Source organism: Phoxinus phoxinus, assembly GCF_949152265.1.
Source record: "Phoxinus phoxinus genome assembly, chromosome: 5".
Taxonomy (NCBI): domain Eukaryota; kingdom Metazoa; phylum Chordata; class Actinopteri; order Cypriniformes; family Leuciscidae; genus Phoxinus; species Phoxinus phoxinus.
In genome coordinates, this window is record NC_136880.1 from 28,299,449 (window position 1) to 28,322,701 (window position 23,253).

Consider the following 23,253-nt stretch of genomic DNA (forward strand, 5'->3'; position numbering starts at 1 on the left):
TGTTTGAGCTGTTTTAACTGAAAACATATCCTAAAAATATGTCAATGCCATTGTTTTGTCTCAGGATGCACACCAGTAATGTTTTTGTAAGGCACGTTTATTTATGCTACTTAAATGTCCTCCTAATTGAACTAAGGCCTAATCCTTGTCTGTAAAACCGGGCCTATGAGTAGGGGTGACCCCGGATGGATTCGAACCCGAGTTCCCATGATCCCACAAGTTCATTTATGGCATATACTTCAACCTGCTATTCCGCAGCTTTGACAACAACCACGCATTTTAAAATTATTGTGCTTTATTGTATCTTAAAGATTCCAAATGCCCACAAATCATTATTTTTCTCAATTCAATAAAACAGAAAAACAAAACAAATCTGATTACTGTAAACATTCACATATTATTAATCAAAAAAGTATTATAATCTTTATGTAAACTGATTGGAAAATAACACTTTTTTTGTATACTTTACAGAACAACAACAAAAAAGAGAGAAAGAAAGAAAGATTTATAGGCAGTATAACTCCAAACCATTGGCTTAGATTGTGTTTGAGGTTGATCTATGTGGTGAATCCATCAGCTCAAATTGCACGTATCAATTGCACATATCATATTAAGTTAGTCTAAGACAAGTAGAAGCACCACCATGAAATACATGTTGGTAAAAGTACATCTGGACTCAGATCAACAATCTTAATGAATTGTCCCGGACTAACCGACAAACAGACCTACTTCCTTAAATGTGCGACTTCAGCACTTGACAAAACCAATGGTGTTTTTCGCTCCAAAACTACAACTGAAGTGCAATTCAAGAAGTCACCGTGCAGGACAAGTCATCTAATGATCAATTGATCAAAGGCCCAAAGTCTACGTACTGTATGTGGCAAGAGTTTAAATCAACTATTGCCAAAAAAGAGATGCCACAAAATTGAATGTCAAGGCACTTCCCCGAGTGAGGATCTTGTCTTTGAGCGACACGAAAGTCAGGCAACAAAGTAATTCACAGAACTAAAAGTAAAAACTTGGCAGCTCCAATTCTAGTCAGTTGTATTGGAGAGAAACTAATCACACAGTTTTACTGGACTTGGCTGCTTTGGTGTCATCTACTTATGAGGGTCCTAACAATAAAACCTGCACCTTTCCATTCAGGACTCATGCTTAGATCTCGAACACATTTGATACTGTAGTAAAATGCCTGCATGTTAAATCTCTTCTATTAGTAAAAATATTACTAGCTCTAGATACTGTACACAAATGAGTTGAGTACATGCAAGGAATACAAGACATGTCCAACCATTTCTTAGCTGCTCATTTTGGGCGGCAGCATGGGAATAAATGAATGCAATGATGCGCAAAAACACTTATGGGTAAATTATATTTCTGTAAATCAATTCTTGATATTTTCTAGCAGTACAAAAAGCAGAGCAAATAATAATATTAAGCTGTCTGAGATATGCTATTTGATTTTAAATACTGATATCTATTTTTATATATTTTTTTTCTTATCCATGACATCTGTACATTTTCACCTTTTTTAAACTAATATATTTCCCCTTTATAACAATTATCACTTTATTTATGAATAATTGTTCTGATAATTGTGATTTCTCATTGGAGATGCCAAGTCATTATAACAGGGAGTAGTTAGAAAAGTAGTTGAAACAATACTGTGTACAACAGGGTATCCCGTGAGTAGAGCCGAAGTGTTGCCTTGACTTGAGCTTTGATTCTCATACGCATTTTCTTTTAATGGGCAATACTTGTTACCCATAATTCCCTTTTCTTTAAATATTGTAACACAACAAATGTAATACAAATTCATAAATATATATATACTGTATATACTGTCTATAGCCCACAATTGGTATCACATCTTCCTTCAAACATTGATACAAAAAAAGAATTCGAAAGAATAAAAAAAAAAAGTTAAAACAAATCAAATAGACTGTTTTCTTAAAAACATCGAAACGCACTGGTAGTCCTTTGGAGCATCTTTTGCTATGCTGATCTGTAGCAGTACTTGTGGTGTTGAGCCCTCAGGAAATTTGAGACTTTTTTTATTTTTTTATCCAGTGACCTGGAGACCTGAGCGTCTTTTTTCAGGTACAGATCGCTATAGCAGTAAAATCCCTGGGAGGACCCACGCTGAGGTCCTTTAAACGTATTCTACACAAGGAAAGCTAACAAACAAAAGATAGGGAGGGGGCATTTAACCGGGATCACAGAGATCTAAGATTCCACCGACAGCTCAGAGACTGTCATAAGCATGTTTTTGTAGACTGGGGAGTTCATGAATCGTGGATACGAGTCTCTTTGCATTAGTGTGTATATCTGGAGCTGGGCGTCGTCAAACGTGTGGGATGTTGGCTCCAGCATATTCCTGTTTATAACCTCCCGAACTCTAGAGTCGAGGCTCACCTGGAAAAAAAGCACACACAAATATGAATCATTCTGATTATACAGGAAATGTGATTAGGCTCTTCCTACACGTGCTGATGCGTTCACTCACCTCTTTGGGTGAGAGAATAGAAATGTAGTCTTCATAAATGATCCGCGCCTTCTCCTCGATGGAGCTTTTATTTGTTTCCTTGGTAAATTCCTCACAGGCCAACCAGAAGAGCATGTTTTCCTCACTGAACTCGGTGCGCAGAAACTGCCGGAAGGCACTTCTTCCAGTGGGGCATTGCATTAGTTTGTCGAAGGATTGCCCCCACAAGTGTATCTCCTCCGCAGTCGGTTTCGGACTGCCAACAAACAGAGGAGTCTTAGTCAGTTTTGGCAACAGACGTCTCAGTAACAGTTATCCCTCTCTTCTTGATGCTTTCTCTTAGGAAATACTCATGTAGTACAAATATTTTAGGTGTAATTTCTCAAAAAGTTGCATCTTGCAGAACTATAGTAATAACTTTTTTAAAAATGAAGAAAATTTTAGGTTTGATTTCTCAGACAGTTGCATCTTGCCAAACGGAGTAATTCATTTAAATAAAAATAAAGAATATTTCTCTGAAAATTGCATCTCAGAACTATAGTAATTCATTCAAATTAAATTAAATCATGTTTTAGGTGTAATTTCTTGGGAAAGTTTGAATCTCGTAGAACTATAGTACCGGTAATTCATTTAAATATAAATAAATTTTGGGTGTATATATTTCTCTTCATTTCTCAGAAAGTTACATCGTGAAGAACACGTAAATAAAAATAAAGAATATTTTAGGTGTAATTTCTCAGAAAGTTGCATCTCGCTGAACTATAGTAATACATTTAAATAAAAATAAAGAATATTTTAGGTATAATTTCACAGGAACTTGCATCTCACAGAACTATAGTAATTCATTTAAATATAAATAAAAATCTAAAACACTTAGCAAACAATTTGGATAATGAAGCTATATGAAAGCCTTTTTGGTTTCAATTTTCAAATATTTAACAGAAAATGCTTGTATTTTTTACAGATAAATATCAATAACAGCAATTTAACATAACATTGTAGCTATCAAAGATGTCAGTTTTTTTCGTTTTGTTTTTTTAACATAAAAATAAAGTGTAAGTTACATTTTTTTTGTAGTTTTACTAAACCTATAAAAAGCTGGAATGACTGACCTTTCCTCAAAGTCTGCATTCTCCTCTGTTTTAAAATCATACGAGGCTCTCCGGTTCCTCTCTTCTCTGTCTTCATTCCTAACAGTGAGACTGCAAGGTAGTAAACATATCATGATCCCAAGACACCTAACAGTCGGCATTAGGAAGCTTTGGAGTAGCTTTCACCTGCTCAATGTTCAGTTAAGCACTGTTACTGGTGCTCATATAAGCTCACAGCCAGGACGCCATGAGTTCTGCTGATTTGCAAAGCAGATGTCTTGGGATCTCTGACACCTCAGTGAAAATTGCATCATGCTACATACATGCACAATGAGCAAAAACAGCATTGAAATCATATCTGAGCCATATTCCAGATGCATTTACTGGAGTAAACATAAGTAACAGTCTGGTCAGATGCAGTCATTGTCTTATAATAAGGTGATTTCCTGGCCCAAAACTAACCTTGTTAGATAAGATCTCACATTAGCAGTGTAAATGATGAAAAAATTCCTACCAGGAGCAGCTGCAGCAACAGCACCAACAGAAGCAGCAGGCGTTGGAGCCACGGTTCCCCTGGCCAGGCTGCTCGTTCTGCGCCGGTGCTGTGGTGCCCGCCACCGACTCCTGCTGCACCGACATCTGCCTCTTTCGCATCTCCATCCGCTCTGATCCCATGGGCTGCAGGAAACAGGATGCAACTGAGACGGAGCCAATACAACTGCAGCCACAGAGATCAACGGGACGAATTAATGGTTCAACAAGCAATTGTAGGGTGTAGATATCAGAGGAAGTTATTTTCCTCAAGTCCACTTGAACGTTTTGTGGTTTCCAAAGGAGAAAATAATGCTTTTAAACAAGCTGCGCAGAAGAAAAACAGAGGCCGGTCCAACAAATATGCACGAAAGTGGTTTCCATTAACTGACTATGCTGGGAAATAAAAGGATGGAACGGCAACCCCAGCAGGATGCTAAATGCGCATATAGATTAGGTGAATAAGACATGCTTTAACTTGACCAGACACCAAAATGTCCTAACATGTCACAAACACTAACATGACCTAACATGTTATGTCATACTTATCTCAGAATGCTCTCTGCAGCTGATTCAAATACATGTACCAGTTCCCATACTTAAACATTGGCCATTTTGCAAAGATTTTCTTGATTTTCGTGTGGGAAAAGTACTAGTTTTTTTTTTTTTTTTTTTAAAGTTCAAACCTTACATCTAATAACTGATGTATTCCAGTTTCTTCCATATCTGAATCATAAGCATGTTGATGAAATAGCTTATTATCACAAGATAGGCTAATTATCACATTCAGTGTTACAGTGCTTGAATGCTTAAGCCAACAGCACAATAAATTTAGACGTGTTGCCATGTGGGTGGGTTTTCTCTATTTCTTCAAGCTTTGGTGTCTGTACTGATTTAAACGACATGACTTTGGGGCTCAAACAAATCATGCCGTTCATGGATAACAAGTGAAGGTTATTTGAAGCAAATGTATAGGGTCCTGAATTGAGTTATCTTCATAAATGCATGCTAATGAGAGTTATAATTATTAAGAGACTACGGATCAATTGTTTTAATCTTACTATTGCTGTGTTATTTCCAAAGAATTTGTGGCATCAAATTTTGCGCTGGAAGATGTTGGAATATTTGGGGGTAGGAGGAGGGGGCGCAGCACGCTTTCTAGCTGCAGTCGGATCTCACAGCCGCGGTGCATAAGAAATGCTCGAGCCGTGATTGATGATAATAAACACGGTTTTAAAACACACAGACATGCACATTTACGGAGTATTTCATCTCCTTGATTTAACGACTGGCCAACGTTGATGATTAGATTGGCAGACAGAAAAAGCCTGACATGGTCTTCTTCATTTCATCGAAGCAGAATTGACGAAACAACGAATATAATGGTTTTAAATGTGAATCGCATCCTTAAAGATGGGGCACACGCGGATAATAATTAAACACCGCGCATTCTACTCTTGTGAAAAGCAAAAAAAAACAAAAAAAACGTAATGGACTAACAGCATTTCCATCGCATATCCTCGCATTGCAAAAGTGCCACCATGAAGCACAGCTCCAATATCTCTTTATCGCCCAGGACAACCATCGAAAAGACATTTCTGTCAAATATGACATGCCATCTTTAACAATCAAACTCAAATATCGTTTTATCCACAGACACCTTGTATATTTAAAAACAACTTATGATCCCCATACTTACAATTTCACCATGTATGCCCAGAGATAAGAGATAGCTATTCTTTGCCTTGATTACATCCGTTGGCATAAGGATTTTTTAAAGACCGGCTGTTTGTGTCAATGCGCATGCGTGTCTCTCGCGAGCTGTGGCGAAGGTATCGTAAATCCTCTGGATGTCACTGATTCATGATGCACTTACATCTAACAGTGAAATATGACATATTTAAATATTTTCCTACACTCCTGGAAGACTAAATGCGATTACTTCCTTTAAAATTATGTATAAAACCAACGCGAAGCACTCGCATGAGGTTTAAGAAAACGGTAGCCTACGCAATGTCGCAAACGTTAGGTCAATAATAAGTAAACCAGCTTAATATTGTTTTGAGTGTTTAATGCAGATGGACAGCTAGGTTTAACACGGTTACCAATGAAATTATTGGTCATCAAATGTAGACCGATTGTGTCCCTGTGTGCCTCACTTGAGAAGTCAATAGCGTGTTGTAGATTGTGACTGACATGATGGACCATGCTGGGCTTGAAAATGTGAGGAAGATCCCCGCCCTAAGCACAGTAACATCACACGGAGGTTCCCTTTCTCGCCAGGAACCAGGGCTTCCTAAGATTCACTTATGTGTGGTCTGGGTGACATAATAGATTAGCCTCTTGGATCGAATTAGTGTATCTGAATGTAGTCACAATAACAAGCATTCACCAAATTCTCCAAAGAAAACAAAATTGTTCCCTAGAAGTAAATAATGTTAAGTCTGTTAGGTTTAAAAAGCCAAAGAGGTCAATTTTAAAACATTGTATAATACATATCTTGTGTGCATTCTTGTTTAGCTATAGCCTATGAATATTAGAAAACTTGTGGTTGGATCAAATCTTGACAGCAGAATAAAGGCGGATAGCCTATAGCAGCACCGGTGACTCTGTCCATGGTCCTGAAATTGCATTTTCTAGCAACCAAAAGCACAAATACTCCTCGTACAATGCAATCTCACATATATATATAATTGTTACTCATTACGTTATAAGTTCGAGGACCATCGGCTGATCCTGATGAAAACGTTTACGACTTTAACAGAACAACATGACGTATTCATTTGCTGACATAATTAGCAATTGCATACAGTCGTGATTACCATCTTTGCTGGTCTAGGGCCTTTATTTCGGATATAAGTGCATTACTGACATCTGCTGGACCAGTGCGAGGAACTGCTGTGAAAAAAAAACTAATTTGAGCTAGATATAAAGACGAGCCTGCATTGCATATCAGAAATGTCGTATTTAAAGCGCATGATGGAACGAATTAATATCCATCGTAAATGCTTATAAACGTGAAACTGTAGCTAGATAGATATAGCGGCCTACAGAGAGACATAAGAGTATAAAGACATCCGACCACTGTGTGGGAAAGAGAGTGGGAGAGGCACAGCTCAAGTCAAACGCTAGGTGGTAGTGTTTGAGCGCTTAGATCTATATCCCTTTCCCTCAAATAACATTTTTACAGTGTTTAATTGCTATGCCTGCATATCATTTGCATCACGAAATACCATAAAATATGTTAATTATTTTAGTTTTCTCTATAGGTTTTAAATTGCTACCTGTTTTTAAAGAAAGTTGGGAAATATGTTCAAGTCTTAGACTAAATATAAAAAAAAAATATCTTCCTCTCACCGCACCGAGAAACAGAGAATGACAGGCCAAACAAGCACCATGAAAATTATCTTACAGTTTGTACACCTCCCAAAAATGCAAACACCGGCTCAAGCTGCTGTATCCATGACAGATGAAAAGTTTTAATGCTTTAACAAACATTTGGTATCTGGAATTACACTTAATGTGTGTGTGTGTGTGTGTGTGTGTGTGTGTGTGTGTGTGTGTGTGTGTGTGTGTGTGTGTGTGTGTGTGTGTGTGTGTGTGTGTGTGTGTGTGTGTGTGTGTGTGTGTGTGTGTGTGTGTGTGTGTGTGTGTACAGTAGGCTAACCTTCCTGATGGAAATCATAATATATAGACGAGAGAACATATAGCAATAGCAAGATAGCTTTAAAAGCATGAGATCTCACCCTCCCTTTAGAGCATTTCCAAAGCCCCGCCTTCTTCAAAACACATGAACAGTAAACAACACCCACAGCAGAGTTTGGAAAGCCAAAGCTCACAATTTATGTGCACACACTATACGGTCCGATTGTCGAGCTGCGACTTGACTGCTCAAGGCCTACATGTGAAATATGAGGGAAAAACTCTGTGCTTGCGCCTATAGATGATATCCAGAGATAACGTCAAAAGCATCAGCTATCGATATCCAGAGGCTTTAGCATTTTCAATGAATGTATTAAATAATAATAATTATAAATGTTTGGGGGTTAGGTCTTTTATTCGTAAATTAATATTACTATTAATTTGTCCCGTAAAAATTTCACAGCACATCACGGCATAACCGATGCGCTGTGAGAAAACCCTGATAGCACAAGTACATCTCGGAGACGTATATTTGATGTCTTCATTTATTTTTAAAGGGGTGGTAATGCCCCTTTTTACAATATATAAGATACGTCTCTGTTGTCCACAGAGTATGAGAAGTTTTAGCTCAAAATACCCCAGAGATAATTTTTTACAGCATGTTAGGGTCAGTGCAAATGCAAAAATGCAAATTTTGCATCTCATTTGCAACTCCAGCCGATGACATGGCTCCCCAAACCAACACAGACTGTGGAAACTTCACACTGGACGTCAAGCATCTTGGATTGTGTGCCTCTCCATTCTTCCTCCAGACTCTGGGACCTTGGTTTCCAAATGAGATGCAAAATTTGCTCTCATCAGAAAAGAGGACTTTGGTCCACTGTGCTTTATTAAATCCAGAGTCAACGCAGCTGTCTACCAGGACATTTTCAGAGCACTTCATGCTTCCTTCATTTTCCGGCAGGATTTGCACCTGCCCACACTGCCAAAAGAACCAAAACCTGGTTCAATGACCATGGTATTACTGTGTAATTACTGTGTGATTTCATGTGCGATTTTGATTTTGTGGGTTTCATAAGCTGTAAGCCATAATCATCAAAATTATAACAAATAAAGGCTTGAAATATCTCACTTTGCATGTAATGAGTCTATGTAATATATTAGTTTCACCTGTTAAGTTGAATTCTTGAAATAATTCCACTTTTTGATGATATTCTAATTGTATGACCAGCACCTGTATATATATATATATACATTTATACCACTTAACTTATTAGCTATCAGGATGTGAAGAGACTTTCAACCAGCATAACAAAACAAAAAACTGGAACAAATCGCCTACCCTGCCTTTAATTGAAATAAAGCTTAAACTCTCAACAGGTGACATACAGCCACGGTTTCTTCAGAGTTATGAATTAAGACTCTATCATGTAATTAATTGTATTTTATTCAAAACTATTTATTTATCAAGAGTGTAGGCATTTTCTCATTTGACTGTTTATTAGACCAGCATTCAGTGACAAATCATCGGATTTCTTTAGCTCCCATATTGTTATGAAAAGTGAAAGGTCTGATCTGAAATACATTCACCAATAGCAGTGCAGAACTGTTCTTTCTGACCTTTGAAACAGAAAGGTCAGAGGAAACAGAAACCGAGAACTCTAGGAGAGGAGAAGCTGATTTTAAGGTTCATGCCATTTTTGAATTGATCTCCACGAAGGTCATTAGAGTTACTTATGTGAATTTAAGACATTCATTAAAAAATACACCGGATGTCCACTGATGTAAGTTTTCAGGCAAGTCAGGTCTGTTATATCAAACTGTCTATGAAATCATCTAACAAAGAGCTTTTTAATCTTAAAATTAAAAGTTAATAGAAAGTGTTCCATTAAATGAGAACAAGATAGCGAATCAGAACCTGTCGTTTTTCCTCTGACATCATTAAAATAACTAAATGAGACTGTCCTATTTCCATCCAACATGCTGAAGATGTCAGAGGGCAACTGTGTAGGGCTCAGTCTAGAAAAACCTGTCACATTTACTCAGATGTTTCACAATGAGGAGTGCAATAGGTCATACTATAATCAGTACCGCCAATTCAGAAAATATATACGGTATATATTTCCTGAACTTTTTTGTTTAGGTCCTGAAAATTCTGCCACCAAGCCTAAACACAAAACACTTTTAAAAAAAGAAATGGATTTTGCAAATCTGCAGTGTAGCTGTTCTAAAAGAAATGCAAATTTTATTTATTGCAATCACTTATAAGATTATAAGAGCAAGAAGAAAAAGAAGAAATTCATAGGTTTGGAACACCATGAGGTGAGTAAATTATTTCAGGTTTTTTTGGTAAACAATCACTTTAAAAGAAAATCATGACTTTAGTGCAATACTTTAGCAAACTGACACAGATTGAAGAGCCATGCTCCTATAAATAGAAACAAAATATGTATGCACACATTCAAGGAAGTCTGTATTTCTTCTTTTTTGTTCATTCAAGGAAGTCTGGTTTTTTTTTTTTCAATCAATATAGTAGCATAGCTACTGAAATCATATTTTAACTGTATAGAGTCGACATTATGTACGTAGCCCCTTCCTTTTTGAGCGCTGCGCTCATTGTGTTCTGTCTTCTGGTTTGTATTTCCACAGCATGAAGGTAAGATCTTACGGATTTATGATTGAACCGCTCGTTTCAAAATCTGTTTTGAAAAAATCTGTGTTATAACAACATCCTAATGCTCATGAAAACTTTCGTTAACTCTACAATAAGTAAATGCAATTCACCAGTTAATTAGTAATTACTCATCGACAGCGATGCCAGAGCTACCGCAAAATCGGAAGTTCAAAGACAACATTGATAAAGATGGCTGCACGTTTACGATCAAGTCCTACTTTACAATCAACATCAAATATTTATTCACAACACGAACACGCTAATCCAGAGAAATCCAAAGAAATCCAAAGAAACTGCGTGTAACGTAAACTGTGACTGTTATAAAACTGAATGCTGGCTACTGACGTCACTGCCATTATGTGATTCTGAGGTGCCTCACGTGATCCAAGTTAGCTGTTATGTTTTCCAATGTCAAGAGCCGCACAGACCCTTTCATCTCCCAATAATAAGAACATCTCTGCATGACTTTCAATTCAATTCCTGGTTGAACTGCTTAAAGGTGGGTGATATGACTAAACACTTAAACCCTAGTATGTGTCCTTTTAAATATGGTAGAGATACACATCACATAATATAGCTACATTTGTCACTACGCACACAATTTATAAATTGAAACCAAAACTGCAAAATTCTGAATTCTTAATACCACTAATACACTAATGAACTAATAAGGGATAGTTCACTTTAAAATGAAAATTATGTCATCATATACTCACCCTCAAGTTGTTTCAAACCTGTATGAATTTCTTTCTTCTGCTGAACACAAAGGAAGATATTTTGAAGAATGTCAGTAACCAAACTATGGAAGTCAATGGGAACAGTTAACTGTTTGGTTACTGCCATTCTTCAAAATATCTTCCTTTGTGTTCAGAAGAAGAAAGAAATTCATACAGGTTTGAAACAACTTGAGGGTGAGTACATGATGACATAATTTACATTTTAAAGTGAACTATTCCTTTAAGCAACTTCAATTACTAACTTCAATTGACTCTTATAGATGAATTTATACTCATATAAAGTGATTACTATATACCTAATCTCAACTTGTGATTGTTTTTGCCAATGTCATTGCTAAATATAAACTATCCTATTGTCCAGCTTTAAATATGGACTAAAAGGCATTAAAGTTTGACATTCTGGTTTTCTGAAAAGCTGCTGTACAAATACAATTGACTTGAGTATAGATAATCAATCTTCCAATTCTAAAGATAAACTGTCAAAGTATTTAAAAAAGAGCCAGGATTAGGCCTTAGTTCAATTACAACTTTTAAGTAGCTTTTATACACATGCCTTAGAAAAAAACATTACTGGTGTGCATCTTAGGACAAAACAATGGCAGTGACATATTTTAAGATATGTCAGTGCAAGTTGCTTTCAGTTAAAACAGCTCAAACATGCATTTTAGTCTTGGACTATAGGCTTCAGCCTTGTCTGTGAAACCGGGGGATATTGATGTGTCTGATCGTGTTGGTGTGTGAAGCAATTCCTACATAACACAATGTGCTGCACCTCCTTGATTATGCAAGCATTTGTTAAAATACTCTTAATCCCTTTTCAGACAGGAAGGCTTCTAGAAATAGCCTCCACTGACAATAAATAACACCCAACCACTGATTTAAGTCAATGGACATGGAAAGCCTTATCCAAATCTGTTCTAGCTGTCAGGAATAACAAAATGTAATTTTATGATGATCTTGTGGCTTTCATGCATGGCAAACTATAAATAATGAATAGTGCTGACACCAGAGAGGTTGGTCCATACCCTGACGTACCTGAATGTATATGGGATCCTTTGATCTGTCCTCCGAGTTTTCATTCTCGTCCTCATTTTCATAACTTCCTGTCGCTAAGTAACCCTCGTCGTGCCGACAGGCCAAGAGAAGATGCCGTAGCTGCCCCCACATCAAGTAGGGAGAAAGCTGAACACTCTGTACCACAGAAGAGGGCCAGACCTCCCACTTCAAGACGATTCTGTTACATGGCATTCCTCACCTAAAGCCTTTCCATGTTGTCAAAGAAACATCATGTTCACAAAGATCCAAAGCCATGTGGTTTCTCATGATCCACGGCAGTTTCACATATCTGGTCAGCATGTACCTTAAAAAGGACACTTAAACAGAAGACAACAAATGAGAACAGCACTTGGTGAGCAGGGCAGAAAAGGGATTACACTTGTGCATGTCCCATCGAGTCTGATCCCCTACTGGTTTAGTGCACTTCAAAGGCTTAGGACAGATTAAACACAGGATGTGTGTCGTTCACTGCATGAGTGTGTGGTGTGAGCAATGTTTGGAAAAAAAATTGATGCATTTTTAGAGTTCAATGTATATGACCTTCACCAGTCGAATGTCTTTCATTCACTTCCATGCACTAAAAGTGTGTAAATTAAAGGTCCCATGACATGAAATTTTCACTTTTTGAGGTTTTTTAACATTAATATGAGTTCCCCTAGCCTGTATATGGTCCCCAAGTTTCTAGAAATTTCAATCGGTGTAAATCGAGCTTTTGCTATCTTTCTCTGCCTTTGAAAAAGTGGAAGCTCAATCGGGCTGATCTTGAATCTCCTCCGTATGACGTCATACGGAGGAAATGTTACCTCCCCTTTCTCTGCTTTGCCCGCCCAGAGAATATTTCCCGCATGAGAAAATGAGCTAGGAAGTAGGAACGCGTGCGCGCGATTTTAGTTTGTCCACGGGAGATATCATGGCTTTTGAGCGAGCGAAGCATAATAATTGCTCAATAATTGGATGTACAAATGAACACCGAAGCCTTTTTTTTTTTAGTTCCTTCATCCAAGCCCCAGTGGATTAATTTAATTTTCTCTGGAAATGCGCCGACACAACTCCCCAAAGTTTTGCATGTGTGCGGCAAACATTTCACCGACGACTGTTTCCTCAACTTGGGTCAATACAGAGCTGGCCTCGACGAACGTCTGAAAATACATCGATCGAGCTACCAAGCAACACTTTCTGATGTGTAATTGTTCAAGTTCAGACAGGTAATCTTTCTCTCAGATCGTTCATACTGCTGTTTATGCCTCAGTAAGTCAAGCCAGTGACTAAAATATCAACTTCACATCTTTTCTTTTAGTAGGATGAAAATAATCGTATTTCAATTGTGAATAAATTATATACAGAAAGCGATCAAAGAACAATCTTTGTAGGAATCGCGCGCGCGCGCGTTCCTACTTCATAGCTCATTTTCTCATGGACACAGCGCGATCGAGTTTATCTGGACACTTGCCAAACTCGTTATGAAATCAATGACGCTCGTTACACTGCACATGAAGCTCTTACTGTATTTACATCATCGTGTTTGCATTGGGGAAAGCAGAGAGAGTGCAGAAACTGCGTTGCAATGATAAGATCTTCATTCTCGCGATCAACAACAGACTGTCATCTGCTTGCTCAATGCTCATCACAGCAATATTTTATGTGATGGGGGGAATAGATCTAAATACTTTAAAAACTTCTGACGATTTGTTAATCTCGATAGCTGTAATAGTAAAAACGTATAATAACTGTAGTAAAAGTATTCGAGAGAGTTTCACATGTAATAAGTAGCTATTTCATATGCAAGCATGTCAGCCAATCACAGCAGTGGGCGGTTACACTGAAGTCTCACATAGACACGCCCCTTCAAACAGAGCGTTCAAATCTGAGGCTAAAACTGGGATAGGAAAAATGCCTTTTGTTTCTAAATTATGACTATTTTTTATCTAAAAAACATACTAACATTATAAGGGCAACCCAGGAAACATTATAAAATAATATAATAACCCCATGTCATGGGACCTTTAAACTAAAAGTCAAGTAAATAAATATATATTCATAAAGAAAAGGCTATGCATTTTATAGTAATGACAAGGTCATTTATCAGGTAGAAATTGTAAGTAAAAAGTATTTTAAAAAATCCAGAAAACCAAGAATGACTGGAAAGTCCAAATATATAAAGTTAAAAAAAAAAAACCTCTTACCTTAATTTTAGTTAAATTATTTAAATGTGTTTGATTACAATTATTTAACCCTCTACAGCACAGTTTTCTTAAGCCCTATGTTCAATACATGTTTATTTGAATGATTGTAACCAATTAGAATGGTTTAAAAAAGTATCAAAGAACAGTCCAATAAGCTGTGGGAGTCACTAAGCACAATTTGAAGGTGGGACGTCCTTTTGACACATGTTCACAGGAGCACATGGTGTGACAAGAAGGCAAGAATATTTGCTTTAGTAATCTTATTTAAAAATAACACATAAACTGTACATAAAAAGTGTGTGTGTGTGTGTGTGTGTGTGTGTGTGTGTGTGTGTGTGTGTGTGTGTGTGTGTGTGTGTGTGTGTGTGTGTGTGTGTGTGTGTAGAGAAGCCTTTTGTCAGATTTTATGCAGAAATTAATATTTTCTTTTTGTGCACAGGAACACCCAAAGAGATGTGCAAAAAGTGTAATGTACAGTACACCTCTGTTTCACAGCAGAGAAGAACTGCTTTTTGGAGTTTCACACGGAGTGAAATCTCATTACAAGAAGTACATTATGTCATGACACACAACATGATACAAAGCTATGTCTGTATCAAATCTAATATATCAATGTGTTTCAAGTGTTTTTCCCTTTTTACTTAATGATTTCTTGACATTTTTGAAAAAGATTTGTGATTTTTATATTGCTCTCTGAGCATTGGTTCCAGCATTTTCTCTATGATTCTGTACCGTTGTTAGGGCAACGGGAAAACATTTTGGGGTGGGGGGGTCGCGAGTTATCAATAAATCAAATTTTTTTTCCCAAATGAGCAAAGAAATGATGTGGAATAATGTTGATCATGTGCCATCAAAATGCGTGCAGTAGAGGGTTAAATCAAATCATTGTGTGTGTGTGTGTGTGTGTGTGTGTGTGTGTGTGTGTGTGTGTGTGTGTGTGTGTGTGTGTGTGTGTGTGTGAGAGAGAGAGAGAGACACTTTTACATGGTGTTTGAACATAAATGTTTCGGCAGTGGGTGTACACAACCACATTATAATAGTACAAATCTACCCACTCTTCTTTTTTAATCCCTATAAATCATAAGCAGTGTCTAGCTTTTGTGACATCACAAATGTCTAGGCCTCACCCACAACTGCTGACGGACTCTGCGCTATTAGCATAAGGACAACAAACAGCTGGTAGGGACTACACGACATTCCTCCCGGGCTAGTGACATCACCAACCCTAACATTTACTTAAACCCTCAAGCTCAAGCTCAAGCTGTCGCATCCGTCTTTTCATGCAATACAGTACATAACACAAATGCAATAGCATGTCACTCTGCAGGCATCTTACAACAGTTCCCCACACAAGCGATCTTCATGACAGAATATGCTATTCAATGACTTGAAGATAGTTACCTACACATCAGCAACATAAATTAATCAACTAACCATTCAGAGACGTCCTGTTGCATTCTATATGTTGTCCCTTCTTCTTGAGTCTCTCCATCATTGTCCGACTCCAGTTTAAACATAAAAGGCAGAACAGTTTCTGACATTTTAGTGCTAATCGGAGCTGCTAACACACACACACACACACACACACACACACACACACACACACACACACACACACACACACACACACACACACACAGACACAAGCTCTTGAAGCTCCACCCTCTGTGCTGGGAGCTCATTTGCATTTAAAGGGACACATCTTAATATTAACAGCATAGCAGTAGGTATTACTTTCCATTACGCTGCTTTCACTTTAATACACAGCTCTAATATACACATGCCATTGCTTTACTTACTGTTCACGTTCACAGTCATAACCAACTGTGTTTATGTGAATTTTGTTTGATATAACCTTGTGTGTATTTGACGCTTTAAGTGCAATAAGACATGAAAAAGAATGTAGTACTCACGCCGTCTGACATCCAGCTTTCTGTGCGAATGCTTCGGATGTGTGCGCTCACTCAGGAAACCATATATCAGAAGTTTAGACTGATATGGCTTTATGCAGATAATAAACTTTAATCAACTTTCATGATGAAGAACTGCAGTCACGTGAGCGTGACCGCACTAGAGATGATAATCAAAACCGAATAGATGTTTTAGTTTTTGGCAGAGTATCTGAGGCATAAGCTGTAGGCTCCGCCCTCTTCTGGAAAGTGGGGTGGGGAGCAGCAGCTTTTAAAGATAAATGCCAGAAAACTGAGTGTTTATAGCCTGGGAAAACCCAGACCACTCTCAATTGTAACTGAGTAAGGGTCTGGCAAAGCTCCATAGACAATTCATTTCCACAGGGGCATCACCAACGGACGTCGGATAGATCTAAAACCAATCAGAGCGATGAATGACATGACGTATGCAGAGCGACGGAGAAACATCTCGAGACTCTCAGCAATTCTCTGTTTGTGTTAACGAAAATGACTATTTTAAATCGCTTGAAACAGACGCGATAGCTGATTCGAACGAGTGATGTTGTGATGTTCCACGGCGGCATCCATCTTTGTAATGTACAAAATCTGCGTCACCGTCTCTGCTCTGTCGTCATCGTGTAAAGCCCGCCCCAACGTTTCTGATTGGTGCCGCGATTTCGACGGATTGGAAATGGGTTTCAATGGGCTCTTTGCCAGACCCACTTGCAGAGCAAATCTAAATTTGCCGGAAGTGGTCTGGGTTTTCCCAGGCTAGAGTGTTTATCCTTACACTCAAAAATGGGCATTTGCAACATGATATAATAAATTATCTGTTAGTTCTAATCTAATCTAGTTCTTAACTTTTCAGATTTAATCAAAATCTGAAAAGTTACTTCCGGTCTAGAATGGCTTTCTGATGACGTCAGTTTGACGGCTTGGGTTGAAAATGCTTAACCACTCCCCTCAAACCGTTAGTCTGCTATGGCCCTGTCCAAAATGGCGCACTTCATGAGGACTTAAATTGCGCGTGCTCGCTGTGTCTACGAGTCCGTAGGCCGTCACATTCAGCATTTTAACGCTCTGAAGTGTGCTCAGCAGCGCCCCCTTTGTACCCTTGAAGCGGTCTTCCGCGAAGTGCGCATGGATGCAGGCTCCATACACTTTAACTACCCAGGAATCCTTGCGAAAGGCCAATCAGACAACGGATGGGAGGAGATTTCGCCCAAGGAAAATTGTTAACATGGCTGAGAAGAAAATATTTAAGTGTAAGTACTATAATTACGGTTTTCATGACCTAGGTGTACATTTTAACAGTTGTTACCTACAGTTTACAAATATTATGGTCATCGACCAGTGGTTGATGTCTCAAACTTAATAATAGCGCATTGAATAATACGATCGAATTATGATTCATTAAATAGCCTACCTGTAAATTAATCTGAAACTCATGTACATTTTCATTATGTGTTAAAATTGTAATCTTAATTCAAATGGAACATTATGTATTATTATGTACAACATCATAAATAAGCATGATGTATATTGTCTAATGCCCAGTGTCATACACAATATCAAAATATAGAACTGTAAAAGCAGGCTGTGTAGTTGACATGGAGATAAGACATCAGAGTGCAAAATTTTGATTTCTCTGCATGGCAAGCCATCTCGAAAACACAATGGTAAAAACAACAACAACAATAATATTTCCCAGAACCTGCAGCTCCTCTCCAACAACTACCAGACCGTTATTTCCGGCGTGACAATCGAATCTGTCCCAAAAATACCTCTCAATGCGCCCTCGTGGATTTTCGCCAAGGGCCCTATAGGTCTGCACTACATGACGTCACTCTGAGGAAGTCCACAAGTCCGGAGTGTGCCATTTGGGACAGGGCCTATGAGCAGAGATGGAGAAGGAGTGCTAAAGTAAAACCCTGCCCTCTGTTCAATATTCCGTTTTACTTGGAAATACGTCACAAAACTTGAGAAAAGTCGTTTTGCAACTTCCCGTTCACACGGACTTTAATATTAGGATAGTGTTCTAATGCATGACAAAATAAATCACATTTACAATAATTATTAAATAATTGTTAAACATTAGAAAATTGTATTATAAAATATATATATATATATATATATATATATATATATATATATAATACAATTTGGTGGGCCTATGTGAATTAATTGTGAATTCATTTAATAAACTTACCTAGCATTCCTGGTAGCCTTTAGTAAAGTCACGTGTCTAAAATTATAGCCTACACAGGCTAAAATATCAGTCGACCCAATGTTTACTTTCTTCACTGACACTTTCTTTACTGATGTAAATGTATTCATCAAAGCTCAGCTTTGGGAAGGGAAGAGAGAAGGGGATGGACTGGAGATGAGAGAGGAAGAGCAGGTATTGACTAGCCTACTCTATTATACTTTTTTTGTCCTTCAAACGTATTCAAATGTAGGCTAACGTTACATAGATCAGGGAAATCTAAAAAGTCTCCGGGGGGGTGTTGCCCCCGAACCCTGCTAGCAAACTCAATTCTGGCACCTCGGCTATATATTCATAAAACCCAGCGGACGGGAGACAAATGATTCGAGTCACTGAGGCGAGTCAAAATCCTCACCACTGAAATGACTCTTTAAAGGGTTAATTCGTTGGCCCGCTCACATGACAGCATCACGTGACATTGATCCCGTGACGTCTTGTAGCAATTTGACAGCAAAAGGCAGCAGGTACGTGAAGTCAGATATATTTCTAATATTTAGACTAGAAATATTGCTTATCGAGTCTACAATGAATTGTTTGATAACTGTTTAGCAACGTCTATTGAATATTGACGCAAGGCGCTACCTTTCCAGCCCGCTGTTTTCTTGCATTAGCACTGTTGTCAGTGGCTTAGTCCATTCAGTAGTAGTTTTTTTTAGAAGACATGTAACGTTAACAAATATGATCATATTATTTCGAAATTACGTGCCCAGACCTCCTACCATTTTAATTCATGTAATTTACATTTGAACTAAAGTTGTAATTCGCCTTTTTACCCGTTTAACTTAGCTAACTTAACGTTAGCTGATGTTACTCGACCCCTGTTACTACGATGCTAATTCAGTTTTATATAATATTGTGTGAACAACACACCGTTCCTTTTGCGCAGTAATCTCATGTAATATGTATTCAACATATTTCGTGTTACCTATGTTTCTAACCTCTTTTCGAGTGGAGCTAACGTTAGCTGGAACGAGTACAGATGCTGCAGTATTTTTCATGGTGGCCTTTCCATGGATAGCACATTACGGTTTTATATAGTTTTCAGGTCCTAATATCTAAGAGCTCAAGATGGATATCCGAGGGGCAGTGGATGCTGCCGTTCCTACCAACATCATTGCAGCCAAGGCCGCAGAGGTCCGAGCAAACAAGGTCAACTGGCAGTCCTACCTCCAGTGAGTAGCCTAACGTTACATCTGAACATCACTTCTGCTTCTATATTTCTCTCCAAGACAATTAATTATGAAATCTGAAAGATTTTTGGCCTCATAGAATACAATCACAAGAGACTGAGCTGTTGTAAAAGTATTATGATGCTTAAAGTCACCATTATACAAACCAAGTTGGATGGTTCTTGTTTTTTTTTAAATATATTTATTATAAATGATAAAACCGTGCACATCATTACTTTTAATAAAAAAAGCATGTGCCCTTGCATTCTTTAATCAAAATAACTTCTCCCTCCCACTTGCAAAGACATCTCTTCTCTGATATGTTTACTGGCACGAAGGCGGGACAACCTGTCACTCACATTAGATCACAGCAATAGCAAACCACTACGATCCAATCAATTACCAAAAGACAAAATCAACTCCAACTCTTGTTCTAGAGTCTGTTTTACTTGAATATACGTCGTAATAGGGAAGTAAATACTTTTGCAACTTCCGTTTCAAGCCGACTTTAAACCTTCTTTATGGAGTCCCCAATAAAGTTTAGCCTACACTTGTTTCATTCATGAATGATTGTTTTAACAAATCTAAACTTTTGAATCCTATGATACTTAATATGCTATATGTGTATATTTAGAACTTGGATCACATCTTGGTTTCATTGATTAAGTTACAAATAAAATGGGCTTTGGATGTTTGCTAAAATTGTCTTTACTGTAATACTTATCTAAAACAGGAACGAGGTCTAGATCCTTTAAGGAAACTGTGTCTGTGTCATTGTCATGTGACAATTATAAATCGTGTGTGTGTGTGTTTGCTGTCTGTTTCTGACATTAAATGTTTTAAGAATGTTTTAAGAAACATATGCATAGTCCCACCAACTAATTCAAAAGTATTTTTTTAACGCTTTTTGTGGGTCCATCAGCACATGCACTGCATTGAGTTCTAAAAACTGCTTATTGTGCATTAAACTCTTTTTAACATCAAGCACGTACTGCTCTTTATATTCTCATTCATGCATTTCATCACTCTGAAGTGTCAATAGTGCTGTATATTTATTTACATACCGCGATGGACACGAGATAGCACATTCTCTAACGATAGATATTTTAAATCGTGGTAACGATATATATCGTCATACCGCCCAGCCCTAAGTCCAGTGTAAGGAGATAGAGCTTGCCATTTCCTTCTTGTATTACAAAAGCCCTGTCGCTATTAACTAGTTGCTTATTAGCATGCATATTACTAGGATATTAAATGTACTTATAAAGCTAATATTAATGCCTTATTCTACATCCCTTAATCCTACCCAATACCTAAACTTAAACACTTCAAAAACTACCTTACTAACTATTAAAGGGTTAGTTCACCCAAAATTGAAAATAATGTCATTAATGACTCACCCTCATGTCGTTCTAAGCCCGTAAGACCTCCGTTCATCTTCGGAACACAGTTTAAGATATTTTAGATTAAGTCCCAGAGCTTTCTGTCCCTCCATTGAAAATGTATATACGGTATACTGTCCATGTCCAGAAAGGTAATAAAGACATCATCAAAGTAGTCCATGTGACATCAGTGGGTTAGTTAGAAGTTTTTGAAGCATCGAAAATACTTTTTGGTCCAAAAATAACACAAAATAAGACTTTATTCAGCATTGTATTCTCTCCCGGGTCTGTTGTCAATCCGCCTTCACGACTCCACAGTTACGCTGCTGGCGTAAGACGCTGATGACGTGTTATCTGGTGCGCCCGAGCTTCGTTTATAGACTGAGGGAGACGCACGCTGTAAAAGTGTCTCTTCCGCGACATGCACATTTACGCACCATTAGAAAAATGATATCCACGCAAACAATGTAGAATAGCTTGAATATAGCGTGCGTCTCCCTCAGACTGTAAGCAAAGCTCGGCCGCACCGGATAACACGTCATCAGCGTCTTACGTCAGCAGCGTCACTGTGGAGTCCTGAACGCAGATTCACAACAGACCCGGGAGAGAATACAATGCTGAATAAAGTCTTATTTTGTGTTATTTTTGGACCAAAAAGTATTTTCGATGCTTCAAAAACTTCTAACTAACCCACTGATGTCACATGGACTACTTTGATGATGTTTATATTACCTTTATGGACATGGACAGTATACCGTATATACATTTTCAATGGAGGGACAGAAAGCTCTGGGACTAAATCTAAAATATCTTAAACTGTGTTCCGAAGATGAACGGAGGTCTTACGGGCTTAGAACGACATGAGGGTGAGTCATTAATGACATTATTTTCAATTTTGGGTGAACTAACCCTTTAAAGGGATCGTTCACTTTAAAATGAAAATTCTGTCATCATATACTCACCCTTAAGTTGTTTCAAACCTGTATGAATTTCTTTCTTCTGCTGAACACAAAGGAAGATATTTTGAAGAATGTCGGTAACCAAACAGTTAACTGGTCCTATTGACTTCCATAGTAGGAAAAAAATACTACACATTGTTACCGTAACTTCTACCATTCAAAAGTTTGTTTTTTATTTTTATTTTTTTTTCTTAAAAATAAAAAATAAAATCTTATTTTGTAAGAAATGTATATTTTTCAATTGTTACAAAAATTACAGAAATTATTTTGATATATTTCAAATGTTATTTTGAACTTTATTCATTAAACAAATTTCATCCACAAAATTAAGCAGTTATTGCTTAATTTAAAAATAAGCTAAATGAAACTATTTTCAACATTGATAATGATAAATCTTTCTTGAGCACCATATCAGCATATTAGAATGCTTTCAAAAGGATAATGTGACACTGAAATGCCAAAAATGCCGAAAAAAATTATATTTGCCAACACTGGAGTAAACTACATTATAAAATACAATACATACATGTATGAATGCATATTTGTCATTTTAACCGAACTTGGTTCTGGTGGTGCTTGAGACGTTGGTCATTCAGTGTTTCTGTAAAAATAAAAACTAACAATAATGCTGATAAGATATTAACACTACTAATTCTACTACTAATAACAATCATATAAGACACACTAAGGTCTGTTGAGCTGGGTTAATGAAAGTAAATCATGTTGTCTGCGTTCGCTCGAACTGATTTGCTGAAATCAAAACAGGGACGGTAATATGTGAGAGCCAGACAAAGAATATAATTTACATGTAATAAAAATGTAGTCACATATGCAAGGGATTTACTCGCATTGTAGGGTTGCAACAGTTATTTAAATTGTAATAATATTTCTCAATATTACTGTGTTACTGTATTTATGATCAAACAAATACAGCCTTGCTGAACATAAAAGACTTCATTCAAAAACTTTTTTTCTTTTTTTTTTAACAAACTCTTACTGACCCTAAACACTTGAATGATAGTGTTATGTTTTTTTTAGAGCTTCATTGTTCTCTTATAGTATTGCTTCATATAGTTTTTGAAAGAACAAGGCAGAGCTCAACAAAATGTATTTTAGCAACATAGAGGAAACAGTTACAGTTTTTATATTGGATCTAATTAGAAGAGTA

The 23,253-nt window shown here is 37.4% G+C and overlaps 2 protein-coding genes across 8 annotated transcripts in view; one reads left to right on the forward strand and one right to left on the reverse strand.

Moving 5' to 3' along the window:
* Positions 1 to 280: 280 nt before the first annotated feature.
* rgs20 (regulator of G protein signaling 20) lies at positions 281 to 12,627 on the reverse strand. Of its 6 annotated transcripts, none has more exons than XM_079613206.1 (5): positions 12,196 to 12,617; positions 4,091 to 4,254; positions 3,598 to 3,675; positions 2,507 to 2,741; positions 281 to 2,415 (listed from the first exon to the last, which is right to left on the reverse strand). In XM_079613206.1, the coding sequence occupies exons 1-5, from the start codon at positions 12,406 to 12,408 to the stop codon at positions 2,227 to 2,229; spliced, it is 879 nt and encodes a 292-aa protein (XP_079469332.1). In that variant the 5' UTR covers positions 12,409 to 12,617; the 3' UTR covers positions 281 to 2,226. The 6 variants fall into 6 exon arrangements, with proteins under 6 accessions (XP_079469332.1, XP_079469333.1, XP_079469334.1 ...); XM_079613207.1 differs by lacking the exon at positions 12,196 to 12,617 and adding an exon at positions 5,807 to 5,903 and having other exon boundaries at positions 282 to 2,415; positions 3,598 to 3,687; XM_079613208.1 differs by lacking the exon at positions 12,196 to 12,617 and adding an exon at positions 5,807 to 5,890 and having other exon boundaries at positions 282 to 2,415.
* Positions 12,628 to 18,611: 5,984 nt separating this feature from the next.
* atp6v1h (ATPase H+ transporting V1 subunit H) overlaps positions 18,612 to 23,253 on the forward strand; it is a 50,492-nt gene continuing 45,850 nt past the window's right edge. The window contains exons 1-2 of one of the 2 annotated variants that reach the window (XM_079613201.1): positions 18,612 to 19,039; positions 19,614 to 19,747. In XM_079613201.1, coding sequence (XP_079469327.1) covers positions 19,644 to 19,747 — 104 coding nt within the window. In that variant the 5' untranslated portion in view covers positions 18,612 to 19,039; positions 19,614 to 19,643. The remainder of the gene's footprint in view (positions 19,040 to 19,613; positions 19,748 to 23,253) is intronic. The other variant, XM_079613202.1, reaches the window with a different exon arrangement.

Coding starts and splice junctions, on each gene's coding strand:
- rgs20 (XM_079613205.1), bottom strand. CDS start 12,408: ATGCCATGTAACAGAATCGTCTTGAAGTGGGAGGTCTGGCCCTCTTCT. Junction 4,255..12,195: donor AGGATCCCATATACATTCAG/GTACGTCAGGGT, acceptor TGTTTCCTGCAG/CCCATGGGATCAGAGCGGAT. Junction 3,688..4,090: donor TGTTGCTGCAGCTGCTCCTG/GTAGGAATTTTT, acceptor ACTACCTTGCAG/TCTCACTGTTAGGAATGAAG.